The following is a 21,375-nucleotide window of genomic DNA, read 5'->3' on the forward strand; positions in this document are numbered from 1 at the left end:
ACATCCCATTGTCCTGGCACAACCAAGTTTGATCTTCCTTTAAGTTATGATAAGAGGAAGCTACATACCAAATTTGGTGGTTCTAACTCTTGCTGTTTAGGAGGAGTTCTTGAACAAATGGACTCACAGAAGAAGCACATTTCTAAAATACATAGTAAAATACATGGTACTGTGTTACCAATCTATAAAGTTTGTTATCCTGTTTATTTCACTGTTTATGGCTAAAACATTTACATACTTGTATCATAAAGAACATTTCACTGAATTAGAGATTATTATAGTGGCCCATATATATATAGTTTTTTTTTTTCTTTCTCTCCTTTTTTCTCCAGGGTTTCTTTAGGAGGAGTCAGCAGAACAATGCCTCTTACTCATGCCCCAGGCAGAGAAACTGTTTAATTGACAGAACCAACAGAAATCGTTGCCAACACTGCCGACTGCAGAAGTGTCTTGCCCTAGGAATGTCTAGAGATGGTAAGGAGTTAATTTCGTTGCTGCTGACTACTTAAGCCCCCCGACAGATTTCTAGAAGGAAAGAAAGAAGGAAAGCTAACTGCTCTGTAATGCATTCACCGTAAAACATAGATCTTTACCATTCCTTAAATTTAGGAGCATTTTTTTCATGGGGTGGGGGTAGGGATGAAACAACAAAATGGAGAGCAACATTACACTGAAACACAATGTTACTAAGACAAATGTGGCATTCTAATTAAAGGAGAATGGTCCCCCTCTTTGTGATGGCTTCATATGCTGGACCAGATCATAATATTTTATATTAATAAATCTAAATATTGGTGTGTCAAGACTGCCCATGCTTAAAAATGTTTGAGGACCTGAGACACTACAATAAATACAACATGCAGTTAACAAGGAAATATGCTTGCTTAGAGCAATTTTTATGCTAAAGGATCTGAAAGCACTTCACTAAAATTACATTACATTACGAAGGAATGACTTGGTGCAACCTTCAGCAGTATAGCAGTGATCAAGAGAGCTACACAACAGCTTAAAACAAAAAAATTAGGACGGTTAGTGTAGCCAGTTGAAACCTCCGGGTGAGGCTGCACAGAGAAAACTATATATCTCGGTGTTGGTGGTCTTTTCTTAGTCCTTAATGAGTCATTTGTCCTATTATCCACCTTCCAAACTGTGACACAAGTCATCATGATTGGCAATTTGAGACTGAAAAATGCCTGGGACTAGTATAAGAGTTGAGTTGCAGGTCAGCATTGAACTGCAACGGCAGAGTGGAGTAAAAAAGCTTGAGCCAAGACTGCCTGCAGTATGTCAGCCCTTGCTACCGCTGCTAATTTGGATTGTTCCCAAATCTGAACTGAAATTTTAAAATCATTAAAAAAAAATTTGGTCAGAGTTTCTAAATTAGTTTAAGGCCAGATTACAATACTCTTATTTACTATATAGGGTACGGCTACACTACATCTTATTTTTTGGAAAAAGCTATGCAAAATGCGTTCCACATTTTGCGTAGATTTTTCCGATTCTTTTGTCGGAAGAGTCTTTTCTTATATTTGGTCTATCTAGAATGGGCCAAATGTCGGGAAAAAACCCTCTTTGGAAGCCTCCTTATTCCTTGTGGAATAGAGCGTATTTGCTCTTCCGCAAAAATAAGCAGAAGAACAAACACGTTCCCTAGACACTAAACAGTTTTTCCCAGAAAAACTGTGTAGTCTAGACGTACCCTTTGAGTAATACCTTACTCCAAGGTACAATGGGAAAGTTCATAGTATAAAATTCTATCCAGCCTTTATAAGGGTACCACAGTCTCACCATTAATTGAATTCAGCTTGGTTTCTAGCCTGCAGCCTACCACCTTCTTAGCCTCCCATTTCTGCCCACAGGAGATTAAAGTTGTGTTCTTTCAGCAGTTAATCGGCATATAGCCACCTCATAAAAGTGGTGTCCCCTGATTGCAGTTGAGGGCTTTAAGGTATCACAGGAACATTTATATTTGGCTGCTAGTGCTCTGTCCCTAACCTGTAAAGCAGAATTTCTCAGTCTGCTCCTGAGTCTTTGATAGTGTAGGTGGACAGCAAGCTTCGTCTCCCAGTGCAGTCTTCCTCCCACCTCTATGAGTACAACAAACACGCTCGCATAAACAGTTTTGCCTTTATTGATTTTTGTTCATTGTTACAAAGAAATCATATGTGAATTTTAACTCTCAGTCTAATAACAGACTCATTTCTATCACGCAGAGGCAGGATGCTAATTGACAGCAGCTGGAGAGTCCAATTAATGAAAATATAATGAGCATAAACAGTGGGTGTTTGTTGCTATTACTGAGGCCCTAAAATTAAAGAAAATATGTAGCTGCATTTTTCAACATAAAGTTGTTGTGGATTGGCCCTCCCTCTTGTCGTCTGGTAAGGTTAAAATAAGAGTGAGAAGTGCCTGATGGGCAGTATACATAAGTAGTGTAAAAAATGGTGTAAAGTGGTAAAATATACAAGCCCAGAGGATGGAAAGGCAGGGACATAGCAGGGAAAGTAATCCCTAGAAGGGAATCACAAACTGATGGAGATGTTAATCTTCTTGCAGCCTGGTTTCTTTAGTGTTTTTCTTCTTGCACATCTTTCTGCTCCCTTAGCATGCAATTTGCACTCACAGTCACACAGACAGATAGGATCTGACCATTGTGAAGGGGCCTGAAAGTGGATATAAATACAAGTATAAAGTGGTCCTAGTATAAATGAGAATCAGGCCTATCTTCCACAGTCATCTATATTGTCTCTAAATATTTCTACATATTGTGCCAAGGTAATAATCAAGTGATGCATCCCACATCACCCATTTTCAGCTTCTGGCAGAGAGACGCTAAGGACACCAACCCTGCTCATCTTGACTAATAATTATTCTGTAATTACATTCCCAAAAAAGGAACATTCCAGTGTCCCTCTTTTGTGCTCTGCATTGGTATCCCTTGGGGCTCCCTTCATGATCCCCTTCTTTTCTCCCTCTAGATCTTCTCCCAATTCAGTGTCCTCATTTATTCTAAAAACTTATTTACCATCTCTAGAATGAGGTCCCCCACCACCACCGCAAAATAATTAATAGATTTTAAGGCCAGAAAGGACTGTTACTATTATCTTGACTGACCTCCCGTATAAATAACACAAGCCTTAAAATCAGTATCTCTTGTATCAAGCCTAACAACTCATGCTTGAATCAGAGCATATTATTTATGACGTCTCTAAAGATTTCAAGGGCTTGGGAATCCAGTTTGTGCTCCAATACTGACTTACTCTAAAAGTAACACTATTTCTTTCATTTGTGATCAGGAAGAATGTACATATTTTACACATGGAGATTATGTAAAATATGATTTTGTAAATCCATGAGTTTTGCCTTTATGTCAGATGTTGTATTCATTTATGCTGCTTACCTTCAAATCTGCTCTTTTCCTTCAGGTCCCAACTCTAATCTCAAATGTTGTTTAAAAAACTAGGCGTGTAAAGATCACAGCGCCTTGAAAGGCTGCAATATTGGGGCTTTGGGATTTGCTTTCATCAGAAGGCACTAATCAGTTCATGTATAGTTTAAAGCAGGGCTACTCAATTTTGGAAGCCCCGGGAGCCACAATGATACTCATAGCATATGCTGAGGGCCACAACTCAAGTTTAGTTGCATATACATGCAAATATCTATGCAAACAAATGCAAATAGCTTCCTTCACACTGACACGCATGAATACAAAGATTAAGGCAAGATTACACAACACATGGGCCCATTTATGTCAGTTCTGCTGATATTACTAAAATCCAATATTCACCCAATTTTCACCCATATGACAGCAATGACAATCCAGGAATTTAACTACTAAAATGCATATCAACAGAAGACCATTATATTGACTGTTTTTTTGTTTTGGCTCCCACCCATGGGCTGCATGTTAAGCCCCGCGTAAATCCAAACTGTGCCATGGGCCACATAAAATGGCCACAGTCTGCGTGTTGAGTAGCCCTTGTTTAAAGGTTTAGGGAAAATTGATAAACTACATAGGATACAAATCTAAAATCTGGGTTGTTGTTTAGTCAACACAAAGAGAAAAGAGAAAAACGCTAGGCCTTTTTAACATTCTCACCAGGGAAGAGTGTTGCTTGACTAATATCCTGCCTGTCAAAATGGAGCTGTGTTGGTACTTTGTACAGCCAGGAGCATAAGTCTTCAGCTTACATGACACATGTGTAGTCTGCAGCTTTGTATCATCTCTGGCAGAAAGACAGGGCAAAGGTAATGTGAAAAGTAAAAATAGAAAAAGAAAGCAACGGTTGCTGTTGTGGTTTGCTTTTCAGCTGTGAAATTTGGAAGAATGTCCAAAAAGCAGAGGGACAGCCTGTATGCTGAAGTACAGAAGCACCAGCAGCGGTTACAGGAGCAACGGCAGCAGCAGAGTGGTGAGGCAGAAGCCCTTGCCCGGGTATACAGCAGCAGCATCAGTAATGGCCTGAGCAACTTGAACAACGAAACTGGTGGCACTTACTCGAATGGGCACGTCATTGACCTGCCAAAGTCGGAGGGTTATTATAATGTTGATTCTGCCCAGCCCTCCCCAGATCAGTCTGGGTTAGACATGACTGGAATCAAACAGATAAAGCAGGAACCTATCTATGACCTCACTTCTGTACCAAACTTGTTTACCTATAGCTCTTTCAACAATGGGCAGTTAGCTCCGGGGATAACCATGGCCGAAATAGGTAAGAAAAAATTCTCACTCCTCAAGTACTTACTGCTCTGTTTGACTCTTTTGGTTGTAGTATAAATTGCAGTCCAGTTATAACGGATATGGCACACAGCCAATTCATTTAGAACGGACTAGGCCTGAAACAGGGCAAGGTGGCTGGCTGCGGTTCTTTCGTTGTTGCCTGAGTTTACCAAACTCTAAAACAATTCTTACATTTCTTAACTCAGCAATTCATGAGCTGTTTATGAAACTGGAACACCGAAAGCAACTGATGAATCAATCAAAACCAAGTGATAATTACTAATAGGGAGCTTGTTTCAAATGAGCTCATTACCAGGAGGGTTTAATGATCTTTTCTGACAGCTATACATATCCTTGTCAACACAAAGAGTCCCTAAGGTGGCTCATTCTATTGTGTTTATTAAAATGAGCACCAGATTCTGATCTCAGTTACACAGATGTGCATTTGGAGTAATTGCAATGATCTCTCAATTTAAAACTGTGTAATTGAAATGCGGATCTGGCCCCAAATCAGCTATGATTTGTATTCTCTGGATTAACTCTCTGGATATTTTGGACATATATCTTACTCAAGTTTTCCTTTAGCTGCCAGAGCAAATGGCACTACAAGCCTGCTGCCAGGTGTTTGAGTAAATAAAAGGCACGGTTCGGGTGAATAATAATATTCTGACTTGCGGTCACACTCTGGGAAGGGTTTCTAACTAAATACAGAGGTTCAGGTTCTCCCAGAACACAACCAAAAGCACTGTATTCTATTCTAAGAAGAAGAAAAATGAAGGAAGAAAAAGAGGCTGGCTTACTAATTAAGAGCTTCCCACCTCAACAAGTGATGAATGCTGAGTCGGTTGTGGTTTAGAATAAAATTAGAGGGTAACACCTCTCTAATTGGGTTTAATTAAAAAACAAGAAGAAAAGGGTGATCTATAATAGAGATTCTCAACTTCTTTCTTTCTGAACCTCCTCCACCAATGCTCTATAAAAACTCCGGTGTACAGCAGGGGTTGGGTAGAGCTTGGGGTCCAGCCACTGGGCAGCTGAGAAATTTTAAGCATAGGAGTACTTTGACTTCTATTTAGGGGTGCGGGCAGGGCTGGGTGGTACTTAAGCTGGCTCTGTACAGTGGGGCCCCGGGAGGGAGTGCCATCTACCCCCCAACTTTGCTCAGCAGGGTACCCGAACAGTTGGGTACCGAACTGTTCAGCCTTGCAGCCCCCTTCACCTGAGGGTCACTGCTTACCAAGGCTGTGCTGCTTGGGAGCTGGATCCCACACCTGGGCAACTCATACTGGCTTCTCCAGCAGTCAAAGGCAGCTGGGAACTCAAGAACAGCTGCAATGCTGGGCACTGGCAACAACAGGAGATGGGGGATCTCCGGGCCTGCTCACTCCATGGCACCAGGCAGAGCAGCAGCTGTCCCCCACTTCCTATATCCAGCTTCCTGCCTTCAATTAGGCCAAGGGTGTGGCCTCTGGGAAGCTGGGGGAAAGAAGGAGGTGAGTAGAGGGTGTGAAATTGGCCCTGGGCCTGCTCTTGGTAAGTCACTGCAGTTTGGGGGGTAGAAATGCCTTCCCTGCCCCCCATCTCTGCCTTTGGACTTAGGCCTTTAGCCTCGCAGGGACTGCCAGGGTATGTCTAGACTATATGGCTCCGTTGATGGAGCCATGTAGATGAGTTTACTAGACATAGGAAAATGAAGCAGCGATTTAAATAATCACTGCTTCATTTACATCAAAATGGCCACCGTGCTGTGCCGATCAGCTGTTTGGTGGCTCAGCAGGGCAAGTCTAGACGCTCCGCGGTTGAAAACGGAAGCTTTTGTCGACCGCTCTGTTATGCCTCGTGAAATGAGGTTTACCGGAGCGATTGACAAAGGCTTCCGTTGTTGTCTCTGCTCCCAGCTTCAGCCCCACTGAGGGCATGTCGACACTTCAGAGTTACTTCGAAAAAGCTCCCATTATTTTGAAATAACAAGGCGAGCATCCACACAGCAAGCCCGTTATTTCAAAATAATAACCTCTGCATTTACAAGGAATAATGCCTATTTTGAAATAGGATTAGTGTGGACACATATATGGGTATGTCTACACTTGCTCCCTAGTTCGAACTAGGGATGCAAATGTAGGCGACCGAAATTGCTAATGAAGCGGGGATTTAAATATCCAGCGCTTCATTAGCATGATCTTGCCGGTGCATTACTCCACTCAACTGCTGTTTCGAAAGTGAAAGTGCGCCCCAGGACGCATTAGTTCGAACCAAATCCCTTGGTTCGAACTAATGTTACTCCTCATTTTTTTAAATAACTACTCCTCCAGAGTCATTCAAAGTAATTAATCTCCAGTGCTTCCTGTCTCAGACTAATTTCGAGGCTTCCCTATAGTGTGGATGTGCTATTTTGAAATAGTTATTTTGGGAGTTATTATTTCAAGAACTTATTTCTAAATAACCTTGTAGTGTAGACATACCCTGAGTTGTCACGTGCCTTTTCCTTTTCCTAAATTTCCCTCACACATTGAGGGTAACTTTAGCTTCCTGGGGATGGGAAAAGGTTGAGGAGCCTGAGGGTAATCAGAGGAGAATGGTACTGAGCACACAAAGAATTCTTACTCTTGCCCCATAGTGAAATTTGAGACCATTTGATGGTTGAGCAGCCTGATACCAGCTCCAAATTTGATAAGAGAAAGTAGGACCTAGCAAAGGTTTGGGGCCACAACCACAAAGGGATTTAGGCACTTAACTGTTATTTGGATGCCTAAATCCATAATTGAGATCTTCAACACCTCTGCTCAGTTGCCTTCTAACCCTCTAGATACCTAAATTCTCTGAAGTCTCCAGTGTATCTTCATTTCTGCCAGTGGACATTCACACGGCCTAAATCTTGATGGTACCTCAGTCCCAGCAGAATCCTTAAACTAAGCAGTCCCCTACCGATTTCACCTATGGAGGACAATCTGTGGCATTCTCAAAGACCACTGTAAAGCATGCCTACCAGATTAGGCTCTACATAAAAGAATAAGAAAAAGGTGAGTACTCTATGTGGCAGGTTTGTGACTAAAAGCTTCAGAGGGTTAGCTGAGTTAGCCTGTAACAGGAAAAACTTAAATAACAACAAATAGTCTAGCAGCACCTTAAAGACTAACAAAACATGTAGATGGTATCATGAGCTTTCGTGGGCAAAACCCACTTCTTCAAATGACTGGACTTCACATGCTGAAATACAACTGAGCCAACCTCCCTGCCTTCATGGGCACCCTTCTGTCCTGCTGAATTAGGTCCTCCAGGCTCCTCCAGCACTGGCGCAGGGATGGGATTACATCCCTTGGCAGTATAATACAGCTGCTGAGGTCAGGTCTGCGCTGCGAAGTCCATTAAAAGGACTTGCCTCAGCAACCATTGTGCACTGCCCCAATGGGACCTGAACTCCCGTCTTACTAAGTTTTATATGGGTAAGCTCATGCTGTTTGCCCCCTTTCTTAAATAAAGAGGGATATGCACAGTTGCTCCCTCAGGTAACATTGGGTTTATTAATAAACAAAAGTGATTGTATGAAGTATAACAAGTAGACTTGAAGTTGTTATAAGTAACAGCACACAGAACAAAGTAAGTTACTAATCAAAATAAAACAAAACACGCCAGCCAAGCTTAATACACTAAGAAACTTGTTACAAGTAATATTTTACCCTAACAGGCGTTCTTGTAATCTTCTTTCACAGAAGATGCCACACAGTCCATGACTCCAGTACAGGAAAACACTGAAGCATCTCTCCCCTCTCCACGTTTTATGAAATAATAAAACAGTGGAACCCAGGTGTCCCAGGACAGTGTGCTAACCACTTAGCTATAGAGTTATACTCACTTTCTCTCTGGCCCAATGACTGAGTTACAATTAAGAGGTTCACTGGGTGGCCAGACTGTAAACATTAGGTATTTCTATATGAAGTGCTTCTAAGCCACTAGGCCTTTTGGAAAATGTTATCCCAGTTCTCTTGTCTTTTTTAAATAATAAAACCTATTGTGGACACTGTTAGAATCTTCAGTTAGTATCAATTAGCATGCAGCAGAACCTCAGTTACAAACACATCAGGAATGGAGGTTTTTTGTAATTCTGAAATGTTCATAACTTACAACTGAACATTTATTTATGCAGCTTTGAATCATTACCATGCTGAATTAAAATCCTGCTTTTAACTACAGGTTGTACCTCCCTTAACTGAGAGACTATGGTCCGGCAACAGTAATGGTCCGGCAGAATCATGGATGTTCCTGGACCACAGAGTCCAGGTATAAGGAGGTCAGGCCACAGGGCAGGAGTGGGGGAGGAGGGGCATGACTAAGCCAGGAGCCCTGTGTTTCAGTTTGGAAAAGAGGAGACTAAGGGGGGACATGATAGAGGCCTATAAAATCATGAGTGGTATGGGAAAAGTGAATAAGGGGGCGCAGCAGGAAATTTTAGCCCCTGCTGCCAGGAAGTAGCAGGGGGTCCACGGCAGCTGTGGAGCCCCGGCAGCCTCAGAAACCATAGAGCCCTGGCCACCCCAGAAGTCCCAGAAGTCACAGCAGCCCCAGAACCCCCGGCTGGAGTCCTAGCTGGGGGCAACACAGGCCATGTTGGGAGAGATATCTCATCATTCAGCAAATCCCCTTGGTAGGGATCAGTCAGGTCCCAAGGGTGTCTGTTGAGGGATGTACAACCTGTATCTTAATTTAAATGTACAGAAACAATTTCCTTATTTTGTGAAATCTTTTTTTTTAATTATTTTTTAATCTTTTTTAAAAGTCGTTTACTTTTAACACAGTACTGTACAGGTTGTACCTCCCTAATCCGGGACTTTCTGGTCTGGCAAAATCCAGGGTCCAGCAGGACCACAGATGTTCCTGGACCAGAGCCCAGGAACAGGGAGGTCTGGCAGCAGGATCAGGAGTATGATAGCAGGGCCGATGACTCAGATGGGAGTTCCATGTCAGGGGGGGCTGCCACTGGAGCTCTGCACCCACCTGGCTCTGTGGCCGGCACTGGAACTCAACAGCTGTTGGGGCCAGAATGGAGCTGGAACACCACAGCCTGCCTGGGAGCTCTGGCCCCTACCCCAGCGATGGAACTCTGGCCCCATCCATGGAGCCAGGCAGCTGCGGACCTCCAGCCTCAGCCACAGAGCTCTGGCTGTGGCACTCTGACCCAGCAGCACCTGGGCTGGCTGCTGCTAGAGAGCTCTAAAGGACTGGGACAGCAGCAGGGCCAGGCTAGAGCCCTAGGGCCAGGCTGGAGCCCTAGCCCCAGGGGCAGCAGTGCAGACCTCCCCTGGTCTGGCAAATCCCCTTGTTCAGGACCGGTGAGGTCCCAAGAACGCCAGATCAGAGAGGTCCAACCTGTACTGTATTTTCTTTTTTTTTCATTGTTTGGTCTCTGCTGCTGACTGATTGCCCACTTTCAGTTCCAAATGACCTGTGTGGTTGCTGGTCAGTTTGTAATGCTGATGTTCAAAACTCTGAGTTCCTACTGAATCTTCACTGATTTCAAGTCCATTCCATTCTGAAAGATCCTACTAGTTCCCTGTCGCTAATTGCAGGAGCCAGTAGTAATATTATTCACAAAAGAGTGAACTTTTCAATGCAAAGACTGTTATGGCTTAGTACAAATAAGAAATCAACCCATTTTCACCTCTTCAGTCCTTTTGTTGACTTTTCAGTTATATATAAACCATTCTGACTGCCTGGCTCACTCTTTATTAAAAAGATAGGGCTTAAAAAGGTGCTAACACTATATTGCTCAGACTTTTGGAAAACTTCCCTGAAGTCCATGGCCCTGGTATACAACACATACACACACATTCAGGATAGCTGTTAAGCATACGCTTAATATTTAGCATGTAAGTGAAGTCTAGGCTAAAATTTAAGTATGTACTTAAGTGGGTGTGCGTAGAAGGCCTTGCCTGAGTTATGGCCTATACTGCTTGAAAATGATAGAGAAGAATAGAAAATAAAGATGGAAAGGATGTATTAAGCTGATTCCATGCCAGTGAATATTGCTCCCTATAGTGTACTTTCTAGTGATTTACTCAGACTTGCTTTAACTGTCCCAAGTGACATTAATGTTCCATTAATTCTACTACTGCTCTTTGGAGACATTCCAGTAAATCTCATGGGTGAGGAAGTTTTTCAGATTAAATTTTCCTCTACTATTTACATTCTTCAAATACTTTTAGTTGGTTATCATGCTGCTCATTAGTTGTCACTTAGCCAGTTGGTACTTACACACTCTATTAATCTTAACTCGAGAATTAAACACTTAAAGTGGTCAGTCAAAACACATATTACCATATTTTATTCAGCTCCCAGAAGTTGTTGTATATCTCTCTGGTCATGAAATACCTGAACTTTATTGCAGTCTTCCTAGTTTATTCTTATCCAAGTTGCATGGAGAAATGGAGAGATACAAATGCCTCCATAGGCTGAGACATATTGACTCTGCAGAGACAACTCAGACCCACAGTGGCCTTTTTAGCTTCATCTTGATATGCCCACTAATTTAAATTTTGCTGTTCACTATAACCCCTATATCTCCCTCATTGTGTCCCACATAACATTTCTTATTTGGGGCTACCTTCCCAAGATATACTAGCTTACATATTTCTGAAAGTGAAGCTCCTTTTTCTATACTCATACCTCTTTTGATCACTTGAAATTGTCTCTTTCCTGACTTATGTTTGTACTTCCTTACAATTTGGAATCATTTGCTCATTTAAATAAAATGTGGTGAGCCCACTCTTCCAGATTATTAGAGAAGATGTTAAATATTTGTAAGACTGGACCTTATAAGAATCCCTGTTGCACCTGACTGAAGAACTTGCTGCGATCAAATAAATTGCCTTTAAGCATTATTTCATTTGTAAAATTAAATCAAATTGGCTTTTAAATGAACATCACGACATACACTGCAAACTGGCAGATGAGCTACAAATTAGATTTCATAAGATGCCCTATCAAATGCTTTACACGTTGTGTACAGTCTCCTCTTCATGTACAAATGTTGTAATTCCTAGACATATCCCAGTTAAGTTTGCCTGGTATGATTTGTGCTTTTAAACCCATGGGATTTTTAGACCTTTAAAAAAATCTCTCTACTGTGTTCTGAATCTAAGTTCACATCCATTAAACTTAATAGTAAAAATGTTTAAATCCTTATTCAAATTCATCTCTTCAGTTGAAAACTAATACCCAAAAGAAATTTTTAAAAACATATTATCACGTCAAGGCAATTTCGGCTTTTTTAATGGGCTAGAAAACTTGGGTATTGCATACTAATTTGTGTTCCTAAATATTGTAACAGCGAATAGGCACACAGGAGGAAATATCAACAAATAGTAGTTACATTCTAGGCTCCTACATTGTACTTAGAAACACAACACATACATTGAAAGGAGTTGACTAATTCCCTATATAACATGATCTGATCTCAGTAAGTGGCAAGAGAGTAAGATGACTGTCCTCTATTATATATGGGCTATATAATCAAAAGCAATATTCAAGTCATAGAAGCAAAAGTGGGAATTATTTTGCTAGCTAAGAAATAAAGTTCTTGATGTAGTGTATGAAGCAATAAATCGGTTTTGTGGATGAGGCAAAACTAAGTTATTTGTTCCAATAGCCTCATTTCTATTAAGCAGCAAAAGAAAAGACTAAACTAACCAAAAATATAGTTTTAAAATTAAATAAATATATAGGGACAGATCTTCCGCTTCACACCAGTTAAGAATCTAGTCCTCCCCCCTCCCCTTTTTTTTGGAAGAGTGATGGAATCTGTTCTCCAAGATTCATGTACCATAAGAAGGTGTGAATATCAAAAGAGTGAAAATTACTTTTTGTAGTTATGTAAGCGGGGGAATGGTCCCGCTCTTGTGGGGAACTTTCCTGGCTTCTATACACCCCGGTGAAATGAACCAGCGAAAGGATCTGAGTCCCCGCTCCCACTTCCTTTACCCCGCGGCTCCCTGATCCTGAGGGCTCCCCCTCCACTCTCCTGAGTAGCAGAGCCCTTGAAACCCCAACAAGGCTGGGCCCAGGTTTCCTGGGGCTTAATCCCTGACCTTGTAGTCACTAGGGGCAGGAGTTAGGGTGTCCCCACTCCGAGGTGCTCTCTTTACACTGCAAGCCTTCTTGGCCCAGTGATCACTTCATAAGGTTCAAAGCAAATACAATTTATTAAACATCAACTGATTAAAGAGAATAGAATAAGAAACAATAAGAATGGTTAAATGAGAACACACAGCCCTGCTCTGTAGCACAGGGACATCAACACAGCAGTCTGCAGAGTGTAAGGACAGTCCACAGTCTCTTCCTTAGAAGCCCTGGATGTACTGCAAGGGGCTGCAGGCTGGACACGCTTGCACTGGCAGTGACCACACAGCCTCAGTCTCTAAGTGGCCAGACCCCTCTCCCAGTCCAGAGCCTTTCCCCACACTTTGCAGGTCCCAGTAGCTCACCACATCCAGCTGCAGGCTGTGCTGCTTGGCCAGTTCCAGCTCCTTGTGTTGTTTCTCTGTTCCTTTTGGCTTTCTGAGCACTGCCAGTCTGCTGCTCAACACAGGGTCTGCACTGCTTGGCCTGTCTGTGTCTGGTTCTGTCGCTGCAGGGCTTCTTCTTGTACTCCTCTTTCAGCTCTCTGTCTTTGCAGGACCTCTTCTGCACACAGCTTGTTTGTTCAGAGACAGAGCCAGAACAATCCCCACTTACAACCTGTCAGTCAGGCTGAGCTGGAGTGTTGACTGCTTTCCATTGTCTCTGGGGTCTGTCAGTCTCATGAACCCTTCCCCTTCTGAAGCTGGTAAACCAAAAAAACTCCCACAGAGTTTTAGTAAGGGGTAACAGTCCCCTTACAGTTAGCTAGCCACTCCCAATCTCTATTCAGACTCAGTCTGATAGTGCTAAGTTTGCGTATGAATTCCAGCTCAGATTTTAGCAGACATGTAACTTAAGATCTTTTCAGTCAAATGTTACTTAAGGGACACTCTGGATACTGACAGACTTGTACTGTAACCCATCTCCTTCCCTCAAATTGTATTTAAAATTTTAAAATGTCTTTGAAATATTTCAAAATTTTTACAGATACTATACTGATCATAGAATCATAGAATAATAGGACTGGAAGGGACCTCGAGAGGTCATCGAGTCCAGCCCCCTGCCCTCAAGGCAGGACCACGCTCCGTCTACACCATCCCTGAGATATGTCTATCTAACCTGTTCTTAAATATCTCCAGAGAGGGAGATTCCACCACCTCCCTTGGCAATTTATTCCAATATTTGACCACCCTGACAGTTAGGAATTTTTTCCTAATGTCCAATCTAAACCTCCCTTGCTTCACTTTAAGCCCATTACTCCTTGTCCTGTCCTCAGAAACCAAGAGGAACAAATTTTCTCCTTCCTCCTTGTGACACCCTTTTAGATATTTGAAAACCGCTATCATGTCCCCCCTTAATCTTCTTTTTTCCAAACTAAACAAGCCCAGTTCATGAAGCCTGGCTTCATAGGTCATGTTCTCTAAACCTTTAATCATTCTTGTCGCTCTTCTCTGTACCCTTTCCAATTTCTCCACATCTTTCTTGAAATGTGGCGCCCAGAACTGGACACAGTACTCCAGCTGAGGCCTAACTAGTGCAGAGTAGAGCGGCAGAATGACTTCACGAGTTTTGCTTACAACACACCTGTTGATACAACCTAAAATCATATTTGCTTTTTTTGCAACAGCATCACACTGTTGACTCATATTCAACTTGTAGTCCACTATGACCCCTAGATCTCTTTCCGCCATGCTCCTTCCTAGACAGTCCCTTCCCATCTTGTATGTATGGAACTGATTGTTCCTTCCTAAGTGGAGCACTTTGCATTTCTCTTTATTAAACCTCATCCTGTTTACCTCTGACCATTTCTCTAACTTGCTAAGGTCATTTTGAATTATGTCCCTATCCTCCAAAGAAGTTGCAACCCCACCCAGTTTGGTATCATCTGCAAACTTAATAAGCGTACTCTCTATCCCAATATCTACATCATTGATGAAGATATTGAACAGTACAGGTCCCAAAACAGACCCTTGAGGAACTCCACTTGTTATCCCTTTCCAGCAGGATTTAGCACCGTTAACAACAACTCTCTGACTACGGTTATCCAGCCAATTATGCACCCACCTTATCGTGGCCCTATCTAAGTTATATTTGCCTAGTTTATCAATAAGAATATCATGCGAGACCGTATCAAATGCCTTACTAAAGTCTAGGTATATGACATCCACCGCTTCTCCCTTATCCACAAGGCTTGTTATCTTATCAAAGAAAGCTATCAGATTAGTTTGGCATGACTTGTTCTTCATAAACCCATGCTGGCTATTCCCTATCACTTTATTACCTTCCAAGTGTTTGCATATGATTTCCTTAATTACCTGCTCCATTATCTTCCCTGGGACAGACGTTAAACTGACCGGTCTGTAGTTTCCTGGGTTGTTCTTATTCCCCTTTTTATAGATGGGCACAATATTTGCCCTTTTCCAGTCTTCTGGAATCTCCCCTGTCTGCCATGATTTTTCAAAGATCATAGCTAAAGGCTCAGATACCTCCTCTATCAGCTCCTTGAGTATCCTGGGATGCATTTCATCAGGACCTGGTGACTTGCTGACATCTAACTTTCCTAAGTGATTTTTAACTTGTTCTTTGTGTATCCTATCTTCTAAACTTACCCTCTCTCTGCTTGTATTCACTACGTTAGGCACTCTCCCAGACTTCTCGGTGAAGACCGAAACAAAGAAGTCATTGAGCATCTCCGCCATTTCCAAGTTTCCTGTTACTGCTTCTCCCTCCTCACTAAGCAGTGGGCCTACCCTGTCCTTGGTCTTCCTCTTGCTTTTAATGTATTTATAAAAGGTCTTCTTGTTTCCCTTTATGCCTGTAGCTAGTTTGATCTCATTTTGTGCCTTTGCCTTTCTAATCTTGCCCCTGCATTCCCGTGTTGCTTGCTTATATTCATCCTTTGTTAGTTGTCCTAGTTTCCATTTTTTATATGACTCCTTTTTTATTTTGAGATCATGCAAGATCTCCTTGTTAAGCCAAGGTGGTCTTTTGCCATATTTTCTATCTTTCCTACACAGCGGAATTGTTTGCTTTTGGGCCCTTAACAACGTCCCTTTGAAATACTCTCCTCAGTTGTTTTTCCCTTCAGTCTTGCTTCCCATGGGACCTTACCTACAAGTTCTCTGAGCTTATCAAAATCTGCCTTCCTGAAATCCATTACCTCAATTGTGCTGGTCTCCCTTCTACCTTTCCTTAAGATCATGAACTCTATTATTTCGTGATCACTGTCCCCTATACTGTCTTCCACTTTCAAGTTCTCATCTAGTTCCTCCCTATTTGTTAAAACCAAATCCAGAACAGCTTCTCCTCTGGTAGCTTTTTCAACCTTCTGAAACAGAAAGTTGTCTCCAATGCAGTCCAGAAACTTATTGGATAGCCTGTGCCTCGCTGTGTTAGTTTCCCAACATATGTCTGGATAGTTGAAGTCCCCCATCACCACCAAATCTTGGGCTTTGGATAGTTTTGTTAATTGTTTAAAAAAGGCCTCATCCACCTCTTCCACCTGGCTAGGTGGCCTGTAGTAGACTCCTAGCATGATATCACCCTCATTTTTTACTCCTTTTAGCTTAACCCAGAGACTCTCTACACGGCTATCTCCTACGTTCATCTCCACTTCAGTCCAAGTGTGTACATTTTTAATATACAAGGCAACCCCTCCTCCCTTTTTTCCCTGTCTGTCCTTCCTGAGCAAGCCATACCCTTCCATACCAACATTCCAATCGTGCGTCCCATCCCACCAGGTTTCTGTAATACCAATGATATCATAGTTGTATTTATTGGTTAGCAATTCCAGTTCTTCCTGCTTATTACCCATACTTCTCGCATTTGTATATAGGCATCTAAGATACTGATTTGATCTTGCCTCCCTGTTGTGCCCTGACCCTCCTTTCTCCTTGCCATTATAGGCCGTAGTCCCCCCCATTTCCAACCCATCTCCCAGTCCCGCACATGCAGCACTTACCTGTGGGCTTTGCTCACCTGCCCCCGTCGAACCTAGTTTAAAGCCCTCCTCACAAGGTTAGCCAGTCTGTGTCCAAACAAGGCCTTCCCGCTCCTGGAAAGGTGAACTCCATCTCCGCCAAGCAGTCCCTCCTGAAAGAGCACCCCGTGATCAAGGAAGCCGAATCCCTCCTGGCGACACCATCGTCGCAGCCAGGCATTCACCTCCAGGATGCACCTCTCTCTGCCCGGACCCCTACCTTTGACAGAAAGGATCGAAGAGAATACCACCTGCGCTCCAAACTCCTTCACCCGTACTCCCAAAGCCCTGAGTACTATGTTAAAATCCTACCTATTATATAAGGTTTTCTTGACATTGCAAAACACATGAACAATAAACCAGAACAAACTGATGCATCTGCAACTGTAGTCCTATGAGCCTTTTGTGTCTCTTTGCTCTTTCTTTCTTAGACCATATTTTAAGATTCCTCTTACAGAGGTGATATAAAGTCACATTTCTCAACTCCTGTTTTAAAATCCCCTTGAGTACAGATAACTATAGTATGTCTTAAAGCTATATTTCAATGGAGCAACGTTGCCATCTAGTGACTAATTAAACTACTTTAACATGTATTCTACAGAGACACCCTTCCGGCTCTATTCAATACTACTATAACCTTACTTTCCATAACCATTTAAAGGTGATAGTCAAAATAAATTAATACAACAATTGTATGTCTAGTTCAGCACCCCTGACACAATTTAGACAAAAAAAAAACCTCTTAATTTTGTAACTGTTACTGTAACTATGTTATTAATTCTCTCTCTCTTCCCCTCTCAGATTTTCACTCTTAAACTCACAAAGGGAGAGAGTTTTATGGAAAGATTTAAAATTAATTTGACAGCTTTGCTCAGTCAGATGATCAGTTGCAATGTTTCAACTACATCATAAAAGAGACAAACAAGCAAAGGAATAAACTAGATCACCAAACTGAAATACCTTTATCATTCTAGCTTGAGCTTTTTTGTTTGTTTCCTTTTCATTGTAAGCTTAGGTTTTGGGGGGCTTATTATTTAGAAATAAATGCTTGATCTGGCCTCAAAATATTTTATAAATTTGTAGAAAGGAAGAGGATCATTTTAACATTTTTTGTAAATGGAAAAGTTTGCTGGTTTTACGCCTTGTGTCACATTCACATAAGTTGTCATGAGGCATAGGGTTAAAATTAACTGAAAACAGTCTAGTTATAGATGTAAACAATGGCCTTATTAGAGTATGTTATACAACAAGACAGTGAAAAATGAGCTAAATGTACATAAATAACTCACTATGTTTTTACAATTTAATCAATGCATATTTCATTGCTTACTAAACTGTAATGACTTTTGGCGGAATGCCAACTGTGGTATCACTCGTGTCTTATGATGCAGTCTTTGAAAATAAACAAGATTTTTACAAAATAAGGGCACCTAGGCTGATATTTAAACATCTAAATAACTAGCCTGATTTTCAAATTATTTATTGATATCAATGGAATTTGGATCAGGCCCATACTCTACCAAGCCCCCCCACTTCTTATTCACACATGCACGTACAGACATACACAATAACACAGAGACAGAGATCATTGCAGTTCAATAAATATGGCAAAATGTGTTTAAATTGCATGAAGTCTAGAATACATTTATGTAATCAAGCAATTAATTTGAAATTATTTAGTTTAACTGTTTGAAAATATAGTGGATACCCTAAAAGAATGCCTCAGATGAGATCTTCCTGCAAATCAAAATCTCTTCATAATATCTCTGAAAGGGATGCAACTTCTCTTACAATTAAGTCAATTCACATGTCAGATGTAGGCCAGCTAGTAAAGCCACTATAATGTTACAAATTATGGCCACTGGCAGTGTTCCTAATTGGAGTTTGATCAATGTACGCTAGAATCAAAGCCTTTTAAATATTGCTCTTTCTGTTTCTTGTGGTGGTGAGTGTTCTAAGTAGAAGTTTAAGTAGAGTTCTGTTTATGATGATTTAAAGTTTATTTAGTTATTGTTTCTGGTATAGCATGTTGGGGAGATGGGTGGGAAGGCAGTTGTCCTTTGGAAAATGAGTTTGTACAAAACCCAGGACAGTGTTTTAAATGGAGGTTTGGGGATTGCCGTAAAAGTCATAGAATCATAGAGCTGGAAGAGACCTCAGAAGGTCATTAAGTCCAGCCCCCTACCCAACCACTAGATCATCCAGTCTATTGCATTAAACCCAGTCCAAAATCAAACCTAAGTATTGTAATCCATAGGAGACTAGTGGGTCACAGCCAGAAAACAAGAGGGACCCAGTGGAATTCTGACACTTGTTCTATATTGGTCTCCCTTTACACATTCTCATCTGTGCTCTAGTGTGACTATACTTAGCTTCTAGCTGCTGGGAGCAGCTTAACTTTATACATCTTGTACATTTCTAGATTTGCATAGGAAAAAAAACATCATAGGTTCTTTTCCCAAAACCACAGCTCTATGTTCAAATACTGTTTGCTCTGCATGGAAGTATGGGGTCCAACCTTTAGCCAAGATTAATTCAATACTGTAGTTTCCAGAATTTGAATGTCGCATTGTTAAGATGCAAACAATACAGTGATTTATTAGAAGCAAAGGTGAGGGAGAAGTCACAGGAAATTCATGCATGCATGCTTCTATATTATTTGTTCTTTGGCTCTGAGCATTCAATCATTTCAGACCAGGAAATGGATTATTCCTGAACTAAACCTGCAATCTAAACACTTTTAGATTTGGACTTGGATTTGGAAGTTCTCAAATCCTGTTGGTAGGCTTTTATATACATTAAATTAATACAATAAATACAATAGGTTTGTGCCTATTTGTACTCTAATTTTTGTCATTGTTTGCATTATCTTTTGGCAAATGTTAGCACTGGTTGAAAATGAGATTTTTTTAAAAATCAGGCAAAAATTAATTCCCCTCTCTCTCTCTCTTTTTTTATATAGCTAGCTCTGTTCTCTATACATATTGAGGACACCCACTTCACTTTGGTCCACAGTTGTGAGACTTTCATTTACCTTTTTCTGCATTCCTAACCTCCTAAAATTCCACCGATTAATCAATGAAATGAAACATATAGAATGTAGACCACATTTTTAACAGAGTGCAAGACATTTTATTTTGAAAGCACAAAACCTGGAATTAGGACTCAGACATGTGACAAAGAGACCAACAGCCTAGCAATATCCTGGGCATGCCATCAGTGATTTTTGGCTTGAGGGACGGTGTGACATTTTAAAAACCTAACATAAAGGCTTACAACAGCTATCAAATGAAGCTGTGGTGTTATTGCAGCATTGATTCAAAGCAGATCCCTAGGAGAGCTCAACTTAGGGTATAAGCTGAGATGAGCTCTTAGCTACTCAACTGGATCCTAAGGGTAAGTGGCACATTAAAAATTCATTATTCATTTTAATGAAGAATGATTATCAGTATTTTAGGAGGCACACTTCAAAGTTCTTTGGCTCCCACTGCAAAAGAAAGGGATGCTGAGGAATCTAGACTCTCTCCTGAATAAAGAGAAACAAATGAATGAACTCAAGAGCCTGTAGGAATCATAGACTGCATAATTCACTGTGTAGCTTATAGTTAGTGGGCTAACAGCACAGCTGATGCAAGATTCACTCAAGCAAATGAGAATGCATTCATTTACACCAGATCTTGACCATAAGGCTAAGTTTTTCCCTTATGAGCAATCAGCACTGCAGTTTGGGACCTTTTAATATTGATATTTAAACATTTGGGGGAGCAATTCCTTTGCTAATGAAAATCTGCATAGACTAAGCTACACTGATTTACATCATACGGGGACCTGGCCTGGAATATCCATCCTTCTTCACATGTTTTTGATGTAGGTTGCTTCTTAATTCATCAGCACAACATATGACCAAGATGGGGTAACCTTTGGAGAGTACCTTTTGCTGAGATGTCTACTGAAACCTAAAATAAAGAAACTTGGATGGAAAAAAATCCAACTGTGCTATTGAAAACAGAACTAGAAAAGGTCACTTCCTATTTTGAAAGTTGTAAGCTATAGCCCCAGTTTGGGAACATCAGAGCAGTTAACCATACACTGTCCCTTTCCTTGCAGAGCTTTTTGTTTTCATTTTTTTCATATACTTTGTTAGGCCAGCCTCACAAAACTATACTGGTTTCCTTTTTTAATTTTTTTTTCTCCTGCATATAATATAAAGAAACCTTGATTGAATGTAAAGATCTATTATATCAGTTTGTCCATACTTTTGCCAGGACACAACTGTATATAGTGTCCCAAACTATAAGTTCCCCATCATTCCCCTTGGAACACAATTCATATTCTGATTGGCTTCACTGTCCAGATTTCTTTCCTTATGGTCAGCCTTAATTTTACTTCTCTTAATGTCATTCTTTAATTGAAAGTTAGATGTCCTCTACAATATTAAACAAACTGAATCAATATATGGGGCTTACATCATTCATATAGGCCCTAATCCTGTGATTTGTGCATAGGTGGATTGTAGCAGCTACATCGAGACTTAGAAAAATCAATGGCACTGTCTGACCCATCC

The 21,375-nt window shown here is 41.1% G+C and overlaps 1 protein-coding gene across 1 annotated transcript in view; it reads left to right on the plus strand.

Moving 5' to 3' along the window:
* Window positions 1-21,375, plus strand: part of RORB (RAR related orphan receptor B) — a 203,606-nt gene that overhangs the window by 150,172 nt on the left and 32,059 nt on the right. The window contains exons 3-4 of the mRNA XM_006137819.5: window positions 333-474; window positions 4,311-4,712. Of these exons, the coding sequence (XP_006137881.1) occupies window positions 333-474; window positions 4,311-4,712 (544 nt within the window). The remainder of the gene's footprint in view (window positions 1-332; window positions 475-4,310; window positions 4,713-21,375) is intronic.

The sequence above is a fragment of the Pelodiscus sinensis genome, chromosome 6 (genome assembly GCF_052426305.1).
Source record: "Pelodiscus sinensis isolate ZL-2025 chromosome 6, ASM5242630v1, whole genome shotgun sequence".
NCBI classification, from domain to species: Eukaryota; Metazoa; Chordata; order Testudines; family Trionychidae; genus Pelodiscus; species Pelodiscus sinensis.